Genomic DNA, 15,652 nt, shown 5'->3' with positions numbered 1-15,652 from the left:
GTAAGTATCAGTCAGCAGGCCTAAGTATACATGCAAGTATCGTGGCAACAAGATTACTCTGTGACTGTATGTTGACAGCTTTCAGGTTCACGTAATCAGATATTACCAATTTGCAAATTGAACAGTCCACATAAGTGGTTGCAAAAATCATCCCCCTTCATTGGGTGTAAAAAAACCTACGCCCCTGGTTAAGGCGTTCGACTCGTAATTCGAGAGTCGCGGGTTCGAATCACCGTCGTACCAAACATGTTCGCCCTTTCAGCCGTGGGAGCGTTATAATCAAACTATCAATCACACTATTCGTTGTTAAAAGAGTAGCCCAAGAATTGGCGGTGGGTGGTGATGACTAACTGCCTTCCCTCTAGTCTTGCACTGCTCAATTAGGGACGGCTAGCGCAGATAGCGCTTGAATAGCTTTCAAAAACGAACAAACAAGAAATGAAGATCAAATACATCAGTACTTGATAGACAGCTAACATCTTACTTCACAAAGTTGAATGTATCTTAGCTTATATGTAGATAATACTACGTGTGGTAGCACGAGTCCAACGTTAGACATGTGTATATGTTTTTATCTGTATTTTTTCTTTCAATAAACTATTATAAAAATTATGGTTGAAAGGAGAGTTTACACTATATAATTGCTTGAATCAGAAATTTTATTTAATTTTAAAAAAATATATATATTTATTGCGGGCCCGGCATGGCCTAGCTCGTTAAGGCGTGCACTTCGTAATCTGAGGGTCGCGGGTTCGCGCCCGAGTCGCGCCAAACATGCTCGCCCTCCCAGCCGTGGGGGCGTTATAATGTGACGGTCAATCCCACTATTCGTTGGTAAAAGAGTAGCCCAAGAGTTGGTGGTGGGTGGTGATGACTAGCTGCCTTTCCTCTAGTCTTACACTACTAAATTAGGGACGGCTAGCACAGATAGCCCTCGAGTAGTTTTGTGCGAAATTCCAAAACAAACAAACAAACAAAATATTTATTGAATTTCGCGCTAAGCTACAAGGGTTATTTGCACTAGCGAACCATAATTTTGAAATAATAAACTCGAAAGAAAGCATATAGTTAAACCACCCATTGCCCACTCTTGAGTTACATTTTTCCAGCGAAGAGTGGGATTGACTGTTCATTATAACACTCTATGACTGAAAGAAAAAGCATGTTTCAAAGTTGTTTTAGAATACCAAGAAAGTTAATGATGATGTCATAATCTCGAAATATTACGGAATTTGGAGAAAAGAAGTAAAATATTAATATGAGAAATCGATTTGTGAAAAAGGATACAATGAGAATTTAGTGAGCGTTTCATATCAGTGTTAGCAGTAAAAGTTGAGTTATAGCATCTTTTAGGTTAATCGACTGATGGACAAAAAATTATGTAAATTGATTTGCATGTTAGGTGTACCATTAATTTCGGACTTTCTTTTGAAACATTGTTTTGAACTTAGGCCTATGATTGGTGTTAAAGTGAACACAGACGGTAGCAAAAGTCATAGGAAAATAAATTAACTTATTATCTTTACGTGACCTGAACTTGGTGTTATTTCTGTTCAATAATGAAAAAACAAAACACACACAAACAAACAATACTGCCCTATGATAGATCACATTATAATACTTATGTCAGAAGCGGGATTATTTTGATGAAAGTAATATAGAACATAAGTTAAACTTTCATTTTACAGCACCATTGAAGGAGTATAGTAAGACATTATCGAAGTACAAAAAGACTGCACTGAGAAAACTGGAGATCTGCAAAAATGAATCAATAACATAATAAAACATTTGGTAAAAGAACTGATGAATACAAACCAAACAACAGTCACTTTTTTTTTTTTGCATATACCCAATAATCCCAACCTAAAACACAGTTTATTAATGTTAAACATATAATATAATAACCTACTTGGTCTATATTTATTACCACTTACTTACTTAAGACCCTGCATGCTCAATGACACAGAAGGGTTACTAGTAATTTGGTTAGAGCATCTTATTCTCTCAAGTCATATATACGATATCATCCCCTTGAGCTTCGACTTTCCTTCTCATACTGCTAATCCATATTGGTTTCAATTTGTCTCTTCTTCGAGTTCCATTAGGTCTCCATTTAACTGCTTGATCGACCATCCCTTCTTCAGTGTCGCATTACATATTTGGTCCATTCCCATGTGGACTTATTCATAATGTTATCGGTGTGTCACTTCTCTCACTTGCTGTATGCATACATGACATATAACTCCAAGGGTTTTTTATAGCATTTTGTTAACAACTTCATAAAAAAGATTCACTCGCACACTTTTATTACTGTGTCCATTTTTTAGGTCTGTAAAAAAAATTAACCTAATTGACGTAACGTAATAAATAGATGAACCATGATATGGATAGTAAGTCTGAAATTTACACAGTCCTGACTATTTTATTATTTCATTAAGGTCTGTTTCAAGTGACCAGCCTGGCATGGTGAGTAGTAAGACTGTTTTACTCGCAATTTGAGGGTCGTGGGTACGAATCCTTGTCTCACCAAACATGCCATCTCTCTCAGCCATAGAATGCACTATTCATTAGTAAAAGAATGGCTCAAAAGTTGGTGAATGGTGGTGATAACTAGCTGCCTTTCCTCTAGTCTATCACTGTTAAATTGGCCTTGCATGACCAGGTGGTTAAGGCACTCGAGTCCTAATCTGAGCGTCGCGGGTTCGAATCCCCTTCATACCAAAGATGCTCGCCCTTCCAGCCGTGGGGGCGTTATAATGTTTCAGCCAATCCCACTAGTCGTTGGTAAAAGAGTAGCTCAAGAGTTGGTGGTGGGTGGTGAAAATAATCTACCTTCCCTCTAGTCTTACACTGCTAAATTGGAAACGGCTGACGCAGATACCCCTCGTGTAGCTTTGTGCGAAATTCAAAACAAACCAAACTACAGTTAAGTTAGGGACAGCTAGCGCAGATAGCCATAGCTTTGCGTGAATTTCAACACAAACAAACAAACCAAGTAACCTATTTCTTGTTACCATGAAACTAAATGTCACATGTTAATTAATGAGACAGTAAGAGAAAGCTTTTACGTAAATAGTAGTGCTCTTCAAGAGTGTTTATGTGTTTGATGAATTATGTATTGACAAGAACAGTCCAGGATGAACAAAGAGGTATAACATCACTGATGATAAGTATTTGGTTGATTCAGATTACGCAGCTAATATTGCTATCTTATGCGAAAATGTGTGCTAACTATAAGGTTTCATGGCCAGGTGGTTAAGATACTCTACTCATAATCCGAGGGTCGCAGGTTCGAATCTCTTTCGCACCAAACATGCTCGCCCTTTCAGCCGTGGGAGCTTTATTATGTGAGGGTCAATCCCACTATTCGTTGGTAAAAGAGTAGCCCAAGAGTTGGCGATAGGTGGTAATGACTAGTTGCCTTCCCTCTAGTCTTATACTGAAAAATGAGGAACGGCTAGCGCAGATAGCCCTCGTGTAGCTTTGCGCGGAATTAAAACCGTACTACAATTCTTCCAGTTTTTAGATTTCCGATTACATTTTATATTTATTAAATGATAATTGTATTTGAGTCTACAGTCAGCTCATTTGGTGGTAAGAGTATGTCTAAGAGCTGTATACTTCCATCATCGTTATTTAGCCAATTTATTTTTAAGTACTTATTCTAACTCAAAATAATCCATACTGTCCCTATTATCAATACTTCATTATGATCTCTAACTGGCGAATCCTTCATTTATCTTCTATTTTCAGCGACACCTTGAATAATTAATGACCTTATCTTTTCTTAACACCATTCTCTCTAATTATTTACATCATTCTCTCTAATTACTTATACCATTCTCTCTAACACTTACTGACTGATTTTAGCAGCGAGATTTTCGCAATATTTTCATTTATTCCTCCTTGCTAGTCTTTCAGCTTCTTGATGGAAGTCACAATACTTGACCCATTTATATCTTAATAGATGAGAGCTCTTATCTTTTCTCTTTACATATTATTTTGTATTATCCTCTGTTCTATAAATTCCTATTTTTATCTGTTATCCAGGGTTTTCTTTACTGCTTTACTGAATTCACTTTATTCAAGGATAATGTCTTCAAATTCTTTGTACGTTTTATACATTTCATGCCAAAGTGCTTGAACTTCAACTGTGCTGTCTAATTATCATTACTTACGCTTTCTAATATTACAAACCTATTTCGACACTCTGACACTCCACGATAAATTCTTTTTATTTTATAGATTCTTGTGGTAATTTATAAATATTAAATCTTGCAATTTTTTCCTTCTTATTTTTTATTAATTTAAGATGGATTTGGAGAAGAGCACACATCAGTTGGTGGTTGTTACTAATATCTTTTCAACAGTTTTTAACATTTAATAAAGTATTTATTTTTGCTCACCAAAGTTAACTAAATGATTAATTTTATTTTTTAACTTCGTCGTCTGGTGATGTTCAGTTATTTTTATTTGCATATTTATGCTCGAATGCACTTCTAGTAATGATTAAATTATTTTCTGCCAAAACACAACAAACAAAAACTAATGAAACTACTGCTGTTACGCCCATAATTATTTCAACTCCATGATTTTTATTACCAATTTTAGCATCCATTTTACCAAAGCATACTAGAACCTTTTGCCAGTAACTCCAACCATTTCACTATTTGGTGTATTAAATGATAACATTCTAGTATTACACTTTTAACTGTGCAGATAAAATCGTAATGTTAATTTGGATTTTAATCAGTTAGCGCCAAGACGACTGCTTTATTTGTCATCAGTTTAACACCATCTGCATGCAACATATAATTTCTTCCAAAACAAAGAAGTTTTAGTCTAATTTAAGGTTCTTCCATCAGATTTTTGTCTCTATTCTCATTGGAAGTCATAATATTCAACTTATATTTCACAGACATCTACCGAAGAACTTTCCTGGAGTAATAAAGCATGTCTCTACTAAATACACTTCCTTACTAAGCTTCTCAATTTAATAGTATCATATAATTAAGGAACTGATAGACTATGATGGAACGTTACTGTATGAGACATATCAGACTCCAGTGAAGGGATGAACAAGAAGCTATTTATCTTGTGGCCCATTTGAAAGAACCAGCTTTAATGAGATTAGGTCGCCTTCTAGTTGAGAGCTATCATCCATGAAACACTGGTAGCTACCCTTTTCAAAATGTACAGAATGGCATACCAGGAAGAAGTATCCAGAGTAACGTTCTGAAATGGAAAAAAGAGGAGTCTTGGGCTGAACTTGTAGAAGGTTTAGAAAGGTTTATCTGATGATGATACCTGAATGCTCAATGTGAAATGTGGGATCCGTTGGCACGTTGTCAGTTTATAAATGCCCTAAGAAACGAAAATACGAAAATTAAACTGAAGCGAGGTATGTGCACTTAATTAAAGAAATGTCTTTTGTAGGTAATATAATTTGAATCCATTAAACTTTAGAAGCACATCAGTGAGAGAATGGCTAATTGGCTGACTTCAATGAGGAATGTTTTCAGCAGAAGAACTTCATCCTTCGGAAAAGTCCAATATTTCTGTCAAGTTTACTAAGGATAGGGCCACCAGTGGAATTGTTCAACCATCATTCCAGCGAGAACTGCTAATCATGACGATGAGAATAGATCTAGAAAGTTTATAGAAATCGTCCTAAAATACCTAGAAAGTTCATGATGATTTCATACTCTAGAAATTTAAGCAAACGGTACTGATAGGTAGACACGTTTAAAACGGAATCTCAATGTCTATATTGATTTTTCTATTATTTTATATATATGTTTGATATATAATTATTGGTATATAATTACTAGTTTGTCTTTTATCTCCCTTTTTGAATTCAGGCATAATATTTGTGTGTGTCAAAAAATCAGAGTATTTCTTTTTAAATAGTTAAATTAAATATGTATTGCAATAGAACATCAATACACTCTATACATTTTACAACCATTAAATATATATTGTGTAATCGAACTATTTCTTATTTTAATTTTTTTTACAGTGTCAGTTATTTTACAAGTGGTTATTGTTTTCACAGATATACTTGTCAAACATTTTTTGGATTATCAAACTTATATTTATTCTTGTTGTGGTTAGTTGCCTTTCTCAGCTACCCTATTCCACCATTAACAAAACCGTTAAATGCCTTTATTTTGCTTAGTGAATTTACTTTTGAGACATTATTAACAATTATAATTATCAATACAGCCCATTTAGTTTTTGAATATTTTTTGTGAAAGTAAGACCCCATCATAATAACTCATATTTCTAATATAAGCTACCTATTTATATTATCATTATTGCCAGGTAACTTAGCTTAAAAGATAATTTATTTTTAATCCTATTTTCTTATTCACCCAAAGTTTATTTTTATCAGTTCCAGTATCTTTTTTCGATGCAGCATTGCTGTTGTTACAAGCAAACAACAATCGTAATCATGCTAAAAACATTCAGCAAATAGTTGTGACCATCATTTGTATCATGCATACTATATGAAGTATCCAATGAATTAAGTTTTATTTATTGCATAATTTCTTTAATTTATTTTACTTTTTGTAAGTCACTAATTCTTGTCTGTTGACTTTCTTCTTGGAAACATTTGCCATACATAGATATTACAAAGTTTGTAATATCCAGCACAATTAAAATGGTATGCAATGCAAAGTGTAGTATTTTACTTTATAAAGTCGTATATTAAGAAGGTATCTTCATTAAGTGTCACACATTCCTCGCTAACTTTTTTTCACGGTTGGCATGGTCTGGTGTTTAGAGCACTAGTCTTGCAATCTCAGGTTGCAAGTTCGCCAAACATGTTTGCCTTTTCTGCTGTTGGAGCTTTATAAGTGATGGTCAATCAATTGTTTGTTGGAAAAAGAGTGGTGGTGAGTGATGTTGACTAGCTGCCTTTCATCTAGTCTATCACTGCTAAGTTAAGGACGGTTAATGCATATAACTGTAATGTAGCTTCGAGAAAGATCAAACAAACATTTTTAGACACCATACAAAACCACTAACTCTAAGACAAAAGAACCCACCCAGTGTTAGAATAGGTTACAGCAATATATCAAACATAATCAAATTATTTTGCTCTGAAAGTCTGTTTATTAATATCTAACTGTCAATCACAGTATAATCCTGTTAAAGTCCAGTATATAAGCCAGAGGTAAGGCTACGGATTTACAAAGCAATAATCAGTGGTTCGATTCCCCTCGGTGGATTCAACAGATAGCCCAATGTGGCTTTGCTATAAGTAAAACACACACACAGTATATGAGCTTATCATTAGTTCTATTTCGGTGTTGTCAAGTTGTGTCCATTGATATTCAAGATATAAGTTTAAAGTATCCTCAAGAAAAGCACATTCTGAAAGTGTACTGAAGAGAGTAATTTCCAACTCCAAAAGCCAACGAAAGAAGCAAACATTGATGCACAAATCAAAGGAAAAATAAATATTTATTTTACTTACTGACTGATTTATTAAATTTCTATGTGTATATGTAATTGTATATAGTTTTAACATTTCCTTTGCACTTTTTATCTATTGTTTCGAGTCTTTCACCTGTAGTATTACATATTCCTTTTCCTCCCAAAGATTTCTGTGAAGTTAAGTATGCTATCTAAGAAGACAGAGATCTTTTCTACTGGTGGTTCAGGCAATACCTTGAGTTATAACCTCTTTTGCTTTTGACAGTAATCATCAACGGCGGATTAGGTAGTGCAACCACACTGAGGTAGATGGCACAATATAATTTTTATATGATGCTATACTCTCTCTGGAATGTAAGGTCCAGTTCATTACTCTTCTAAGTTTAACATGTGAGTGTTAACTAGATTTTTATCAGCCTGTTATCAGGTTTTAGGAGAATTCAGAGTTAATGATTCTGTAACGATGCTGTCTTTCATATTGTGAACTCGTCAATCTGAATACAGTTTAAGTGTTAAGTAAAGAATATTTTCACTGTATTCAGACTGTTGCTTCCAACTCAACCAAGGCTAAAAAGTTTAAGTTTACTTTTACATTTTCTGTTAAATCTCCTGTTAACTTGTGGATCATTCCATAATACTCAAAGAGCTCAAACTATTTGCCGAGGTTGAATGGAATCCCTAAGTTGCCACAGAGGACAAAGATAGCCTAAAGACACCCTTTGGTACCTTAGAGACGTGATTAAATTATTATTCTGTTTTTAAAAAATGTCATTTTTTTTATTCTTATAATGTTTTGGACAGACAAGCATTTAAATTGATTATAGAATGTTGTGATCTTATTCTCATACCAGACACACATTGTCATCGGCCACTCTTCTTAGGTATTACTCGCCTAGTTTAACTTATTAGATGGCCAAGTGAAGAACGTGGGTGACAGTTGCCCCCAGCGAGACATGACACCAGAACTTCAGATTTATTTCTTACTCAAAGTTCTTAAAATTTAAAAAATTACTTGTACATTAGTCCTACCTGTAATAAGTTTGTATGTTTGTTTTGTCTCTAATGGAGAAATAAAGTAGCTGTTTGTCTTACACCGTGTCCAATCTTTTTCTTTTCTTTTATAGCTTGATTAGATTAGAGAGAAAATATATAGAAACTGAATTGAACTCTTGAAAACATTCCCAGCTATTGTAGTCACGAAACTTGCTTGAAAATTATCAGTACACAGGTACATTGTAAATACCATAATAAGATTTAGTATTACAAGAGTATGAACTTGTTTTTAAGAAAATATAAATTAAAAAGGCGTATTAGATAATTTTGCTATGTTTATTTTAGAAGTCTAGAAGCACACTCTCTATAAATCGAATATTCACTGAATGCCTACTGGTTGTATTTATAACACTCGTGAATAACCGTTAACCCTCAAATTATCTTTATTTTTACTCTGTTAATTAACTGGGATGCCCATATATTTTATCATAATATATTTTTTTTTGTAATTTTACCCGTTTTGAACACCGAATCTACAAATCTGACCAAAGCAAACTGGGAGAAGCAGCACTTGAATTTTTATCCTAATTTTTTGTAACACAAAGCTACACAATGGGTTATCTGTGCTCTGCCCCACAGGAAATCCAGTTTCTTGTAGTTTGAGTGTACAGACATACTGTTGTACCACTGGAGGGGGGAAGACTTGTACAAAGTTACAGAAGTACTCTAATTTTTAACTGATAAATTAGGTGTAAGACAGTTAATAGCTTATTTTACACAATATGTATATATATTTTATACGATCTAATCAACGTAATATGAAAACAATAGAATCTAGAGAACCATTTTGAAATTTTACTTGACATGGGAATGAACATTTCTTTTATTATTAAAGCAACAATTTACTTATTTTGATTGTCAAAATAACTAACTTTTTCATTAATATCAGATTTGTGAAATGTTTATAATACCTTTGGTAGAATTCACAAAAACATTAACTACTAACACAATAATAGAATTATATTTATTGAAATACTTTTAAAAATTTTACCGTTAACAACAAATGTCGAGATTTTCCAGATTCTGAAATCTACACCTGCACTCAGGTTTAGTCCATCGAACAGCGGTAAATCTACTGATTTACAACACCAAAAGCAGGGACTTGATTCACCTTGATGGAAACGACCGACAGTCCAATGTGGTTCTGCTAATGAAAAGACGCATGAGGTTTTCTCTAGTAGCTAGGATTATTTTGGTGTGAAGTCTAAAGTACGCAATAAGCTATCTGTGTTCTACCCACAGTTGGTATCGAAACACGATTTCAAGCGTTATAAGCCACACATGAGGGATATATAACTGACGGAACAATAAATGCTGATATTGTTTTAAAGTACAGTTTTCAAGTGGGTATGATATATTTTTTTAAATATCAAACCCAATATGTTTTCTTAACTTAATTTGCACATATGTGCGATCATTGAGATAATTTGCTAACGCTGAAGGGATAAATTAGAATCACTATATCATTTATAGGAGTGTAATAAAATCAATAATTTAGTAGCTGATTGTACTATACTAGGAAGAGCTTTGATAGACAGTATAAAACATCTTCCATATCAAAACTCCTACCTGTTCATGAATATTGCTTATAATCCGAATTTTCATGGATGTTCAAATCCTGATTTAGTCATTCTTAATTCTAATAGTTAAAAATTTGACTTTTAAAATAACAATTCAATTTTTCTGGCGACACATTTTGTCAAATATTTTATTTATCTTTCCTAACTTATTTGAAACATTTGAATCTGCTATTTTTAGAATTTGAATATAAATATTATGTGACAATTGTATAATTGATTGAACGATAAAAATATCTCAAACAAACATTTTAAGGTTTATGTCTCGACGTTGTTGAGCTTTGTTTATCGTTAAAAAGTTGTGAAAGTATCTTGTAACTGTAGCGTCTGTATGAGTGTTCTTCTGTCTCATAATTACGGCGGCATCTTCTCGCGCTGCGTTTCAAAAGTTAAGCACACAACACACGCTTTTGAAATAACGAGAAAACAGGTATGAATTTTATGCCAAATTTTATTTCACACGCAGAATATTCTATTCTAAAATATTAGAAATTAATTACTTTTATTCACATTTCAAAACGTGGCGTAACTAAAATAATAAAAATGTAGATTTACCGTATATTATTGTTGATTGGTTCTTAGTATGATTGAAATGCTTAAGAATTACTTTTCGCGGTAAATCGTATAATTCGCTTAGGGTTTGGGCTCAGAGAAACCAAGATTACAGCACAATTAACCTTTTTAAAATTTATGAAATAATTTAAATTGATAGATTAGCGTAGCCTTTCCTGTCATTCTTGCTTGTATCTTATAAATAAAAAAACTAAAAAAACTACAAGTACTTTTGTTGCAGAAGCCCCTTCAAATTCACACTATTTTAAGAAATTATGAGCTATGAACGATTTATTTGCGAGATTAAAAGTTGCTTTCGTTATACTAAAATGCAGGGTAGGACATGCAGAAACTGCAAAGTTACTAAAATGATATTAAATGCATATATGCGCTTATTGCAATTGATCTCAATTAGTAACAAACAGCGTCATCTAACATTAGCTTTGTTGCTTACTATCCATTACCTTTCAACAACAACAAAAAATATTAATACAATTTAATTTTATTATTTGTAGCATAAGACGGTCGTATGGAGCTAGAAGTAAACAAACATGACAGTTACCATATTGATGGACAGTAACCATAATATGTACCCCGTATACCTCGAAAAGAATGTGATTACGATAATTATAAACGTGACTCAGTCACGTTTAGGTAAAATATGCAATGACGTGACACAAGTTATTGACAATAACTGGAGATGATTATAAAACTTAAAAATTATAGCTTATAAAAACAACAGAATACACAATTCGCTGTGTATGCAACGAATAAAAGCAGGGCACGACCTTGTTCGAGAAGTCATAAAAACTCTTGCATAGGAGTGAAAATAATTATATACTCAGTGTTTATTTTTATATTTATTTTATTAAGGCAGGTGTCCCCCTCTGGTACAGCGACAAGTCTGTGGATTTACAATGCTAAGATCAGGGGTTCGATTTCGCTCGGTGAACTCAGCAGATAACCTGATGTGGCTTTGCTATAACAAGACAGACAGACAGACAGACAGACAGACAGATACTATTAATAACGAACAGTAACACGTGATTATAGTTTTCACATACAATTTGCATTTTATTTTGACATTTTTTGTTATGTAGAACTCTTTCACAAATCTTGCTTGTTTGGAGATGTACACATAATGTAAGTAGAACCATAAACTCTAAATAAGTATTATTATATCCCAGCTATACATACAAATCTAATAAGCGCTACAAAAAATGTACATCTTGATAGATAACGTGTTTTGCTGTACCAGCCACGTTGTCCGATTCGAAAAACAAAAAATAACATTAAATCAAATAAATGCAGATAGATCAACTGTTCGACGAAACTTGTTTTTTACAATTAATTCAATAAATATTTATATCTAGTATTTATATTAAATTTCTTTATGAGGAAAAATAAGCGGCGTGAAAATTCGAACAAAAACACCTTTTTAATTTACTAAAATTTTCAGATTTTAGCATATAAGTTTAAGCAAACGTAAAATTAAAAAAAAGTGTTCAGATACAGAAATGTGGTTTTATGACGGTAGTAACTAGCTTTAAAGAAAAAACAACATGAGTTTCTTTGGGTGGGGGAATAAATGAATAATAAAACTCAACACAACAAAAAAAGTTTAAAGTAGGCTTAACTTTCGTTAGTTCTATTTGCACTCGCTAGTGGTACCCTCACTTATATTTGTCACTTAAACATTAATTATATATCAGTGATGTCGAGAAAACCCACATGTAGAGAAATATATATGCAAAACCGGCTCGTTTGGGTTGAGAAAATATTTTACATAGAAGGTCGAAACGTTGTTCGCTCTTTATGTAAAATATTTTCAACCCAAACGAGCCGTTTTTGCATATACATTAATATTATATATATATATAGTTACGTTAAAAAATCCTATTACTAAAGTAACGTATCTGTAGTAAATCACAATTAGCTGTTAAAATTTATTTAGCGCGTAAAACATGTTTTTTTTTTTATATTAGTTAAGGAACAACAACAGAAACAACTTTAGTGATAACGTCAGTTTTGATTCTTTATAAAATGACCGTGTACACCATATCGAACTGTAACGTCTGGGCTGACTTCTGCTCGTCCAATCTCGGTAAACGTCTTAGCATCAAGAACAACCATCAGACTTGGAAAATCTGGGCGAATGTCAACTGCAGCACACAGTAGTACTCCTATAAAATGATAAGGAATATAAGCACTCTATAATACTGTATATATGTAAATGCGTCTAAAGGTGGTAAAATACGAAGTAAGCAACAATTATTCATTCTTATTATCAGAAAAATCGAAACCCTGCCATCATTATCGCCCGACTTCAAATTATTGGTCTTCAAGGACCAACTGTAACAATTATGTCCGAGGTTTTTTTCCCATCCTATTTTACGTCAACATGTCATTAATGAGACTTATGGATTCTTGTAAAAAAAACTCGTAATAGTTTGAACTAAAACATGCCTGCTTTGTTATTGTTTCCACTGTGAATAAACTATCTAGAAAAGACTTACATTTCTTTACGTTCTTTTCTGTATTAATTACAAAGTGAACAATTATCTTTAATACTAAAAACAATATTAAAAAGGAAATGAATGTTCATATCTATTTACCGTCATCTTCCTCTTTGGCATCCGGATTTGGTACAAATATTAGTTCTCCCGGATACATGCTTTCCTTCTCCCGCCATATCTTGTGCTCGTGCGTCTTCAAGTCATACTTACAAACCTGAAGTGGACGATAAAATATTGCATATTTAAGATTTTCGTTATTTTTCATCAATATATTCTTCTATTTGTTAGATGTCAGAAAAAAAGAAAACATTTTGGTAAAAGAAAAATCATAGACGATGTTTGCCTTGTCCTTATAAAAATAGACCGTTTTTATGTTATTCTTTCCGATTCTCGCCAATGTTACGAAAATAATTATCGCACTTTACACCATGTAGGACGCACTTTTCTTTAAAAATACCTTTAAAATCCCCATGCGTCTTCCAAGACAGAAGTGATGGGTTAAGGCAAGAGGTTAGCTCAGAGTTTACTAAAAACAGCCTATCAGAGAGATTGTAATCTCATTACTTACCAATTACAAGTATTTTCAGTAACATAAACCATTCTAGTTAACTAATATGGTCGATATACGATAAAGAATATGATGTGTTTGAGTATTTACTCAGTAGGTTGAAAAAGGTCAAGGCTGCATCTAAATGTTAGGTGATCAACATATTTTTATCTTTGTTTGTCGTTTTTAGAATTTCACGCAAAGCTACACGAGGGCTATTTGCGCTAGCTGTCCGTAATTTAGCAGTGTAAGACTAAAGGGAAGGCTGCTAGTCATCACCCCCCACCGTCAACTCTGGGGCTACTATTTTACCAACGAATAGTGGAATTGACCGTCACATTTTAACGCCCACACGGCTGAAAGGGCGAGCATGTTTGGTGCGACGGGGATTCGAACCCACGACCCTCGGAATACAAGTCGAACGCCTTAACCACCTGGCTATGCTGGGCCTCTTTTTTTTTTTCTTACAATTGTCTTTCCAAAATTTGGGTGGGTCTTTCACGATGAAACGTCTTACAATGCGTAAAATACGGTATTAAAACTTACTTCAAGTAAGACAGTTAAAGTTAACAACTGTATTAATCCAATAATACGAAACAAGTCTTCCAGTAGTACTTATACTGTTTTAACATTTATCAGCACACCATGTAACACTTTCACGCAGGTAATATTTGACGGCATGTCACGTCAATGACAGCTTTTAATCATGCATCTATTTCCTTAGCTTCGCGTCCGTGGTATTAAACTAGTGTGGTCCTCTATTGACCAATAAAAAATCCAATACTGAACTGGAAAGGCTTACCGCATTTTCGTAATAGCCTTTGGCAAAAGCTCCGGTACCATAGATATAACGATATTTTCTGCCATTACACATCTTGTAGTTAATTGTCGGCATTTCAAGACCTAGTGTGAGAAAAGCGACCAATGCAATATAGACTAAATAAATTAGTGAAACAAAAGTGGTCAATACCCGAAAAAGATCTGAGAAAGCAGTCATCAACGTCTAAAACTTCTTATACAGACGAAGTTTATTAGCAATGCATTCCAAGTATACTTATTATTATTCTCTGTCTAACCCATCTCCAAAGTACAATAATTAAATTTAAAAATTTTGCATTTTTTACTTGTTTCATATATTTGAATCATAGATTTTTGCTATATATTTGTCGCGACGTTCACTTAAGATGTAAAGGTTAATGCCAATGCCTATACGTAGGTCCTGCCATGTAGTGTTCAAAACTGGTAGTTTAAATGTCTTCTTACCTGGTTCAGCTAATCTTTCCTCGGTTAACCAGATTGTACCATTGTCTTGCTTAACCGCTGTTGCTTGAGTGTAATCAATACTCACTAGGTTTACTCCTTTCTCGAACTCCTTACAGAAAACAACATAACGTTTAGAAACAACTTAATATCGATATATGATGTTCCGTTGAAGGAAATAAATAGTTTAAAATCATGGAAACAGTGGTAAACAAGTCAACAAGTAGCATATACATATTTGCTTTGAATTTCGCGCAAAGCTACACCAGAACTATCTGCGCTAGCCGTCCCTAATTTAGCAGTGTAAAACTAGAGGAAAGGCAACTAGTCATCGCCACCAACCTCCAACTCTTGGGCTACTCTTTTACCAACGAATAGTGGGACTGACCGTAAACTTATAGTGCTCCCACGGCTGAAAGGGCGAGCATGTTTGGTGTGGCTGGGATTCGAAACCGCAACCTTCGGATTACGAGTCGAGTGCCTTAACCACCTGGCCATATACGCGAATATCTCTATTTCATGAACGTGTAATTACGGGCAGCAAGATAATAAAGCGTTGGGCGGGAATTTTAGAAAGATTAATATAATATTTTTGTTATTATTATTTAAAATTTTGAGTAAAAGAACACGAGAGATAAATGTGCATAGTCACTCCTAATTTTTAACTGATAGCAGCCAATAAACAATATCAACTGCCAATTATT

The 15,652-nt window shown here is 33.7% G+C and overlaps 1 protein-coding gene across 4 annotated transcripts in view; it reads right to left on the bottom strand.

Moving 5' to 3' along the window:
* Window positions 1–11,675: 11,675 nt before the first annotated feature.
* Window positions 11,676–15,652, bottom strand: part of LOC143230555 (carotenoid-cleaving dioxygenase, mitochondrial-like) — a 45,265-nt gene continuing 41,288 nt past the window's right edge. For all 4 annotated transcript variants that reach the window (XM_076464318.1, XM_076464321.1, XM_076464319.1 and 1 more), the window contains 4 exons: window positions 14,952–15,060; window positions 14,491–14,591; window positions 13,241–13,355; window positions 11,676–12,808 (listed from right to left, as the gene is read on the bottom strand). In XM_076464318.1, the coding sequence (XP_076320433.1) occupies window positions 12,648–12,808; window positions 13,241–13,355; window positions 14,491–14,591; window positions 14,952–15,060 (486 nt within the window). In that variant the 3' untranslated portion in view covers window positions 11,676–12,647. The remainder of the gene's footprint in view (window positions 12,809–13,240; window positions 13,356–14,490; window positions 14,592–14,951; window positions 15,061–15,652) is intronic.

Source organism: Tachypleus tridentatus, chromosome 10, assembly GCF_004210375.1.
Source record: "Tachypleus tridentatus isolate NWPU-2018 chromosome 10, ASM421037v1, whole genome shotgun sequence".
In the NCBI taxonomy this organism is placed as follows: domain Eukaryota; kingdom Metazoa; phylum Arthropoda; class Merostomata; order Xiphosura; family Limulidae; genus Tachypleus; species Tachypleus tridentatus.
The sequence above is the reverse complement of the archived record's forward strand: the minus strand, read 5'-3'. Positions and strand labels throughout refer to the sequence as shown.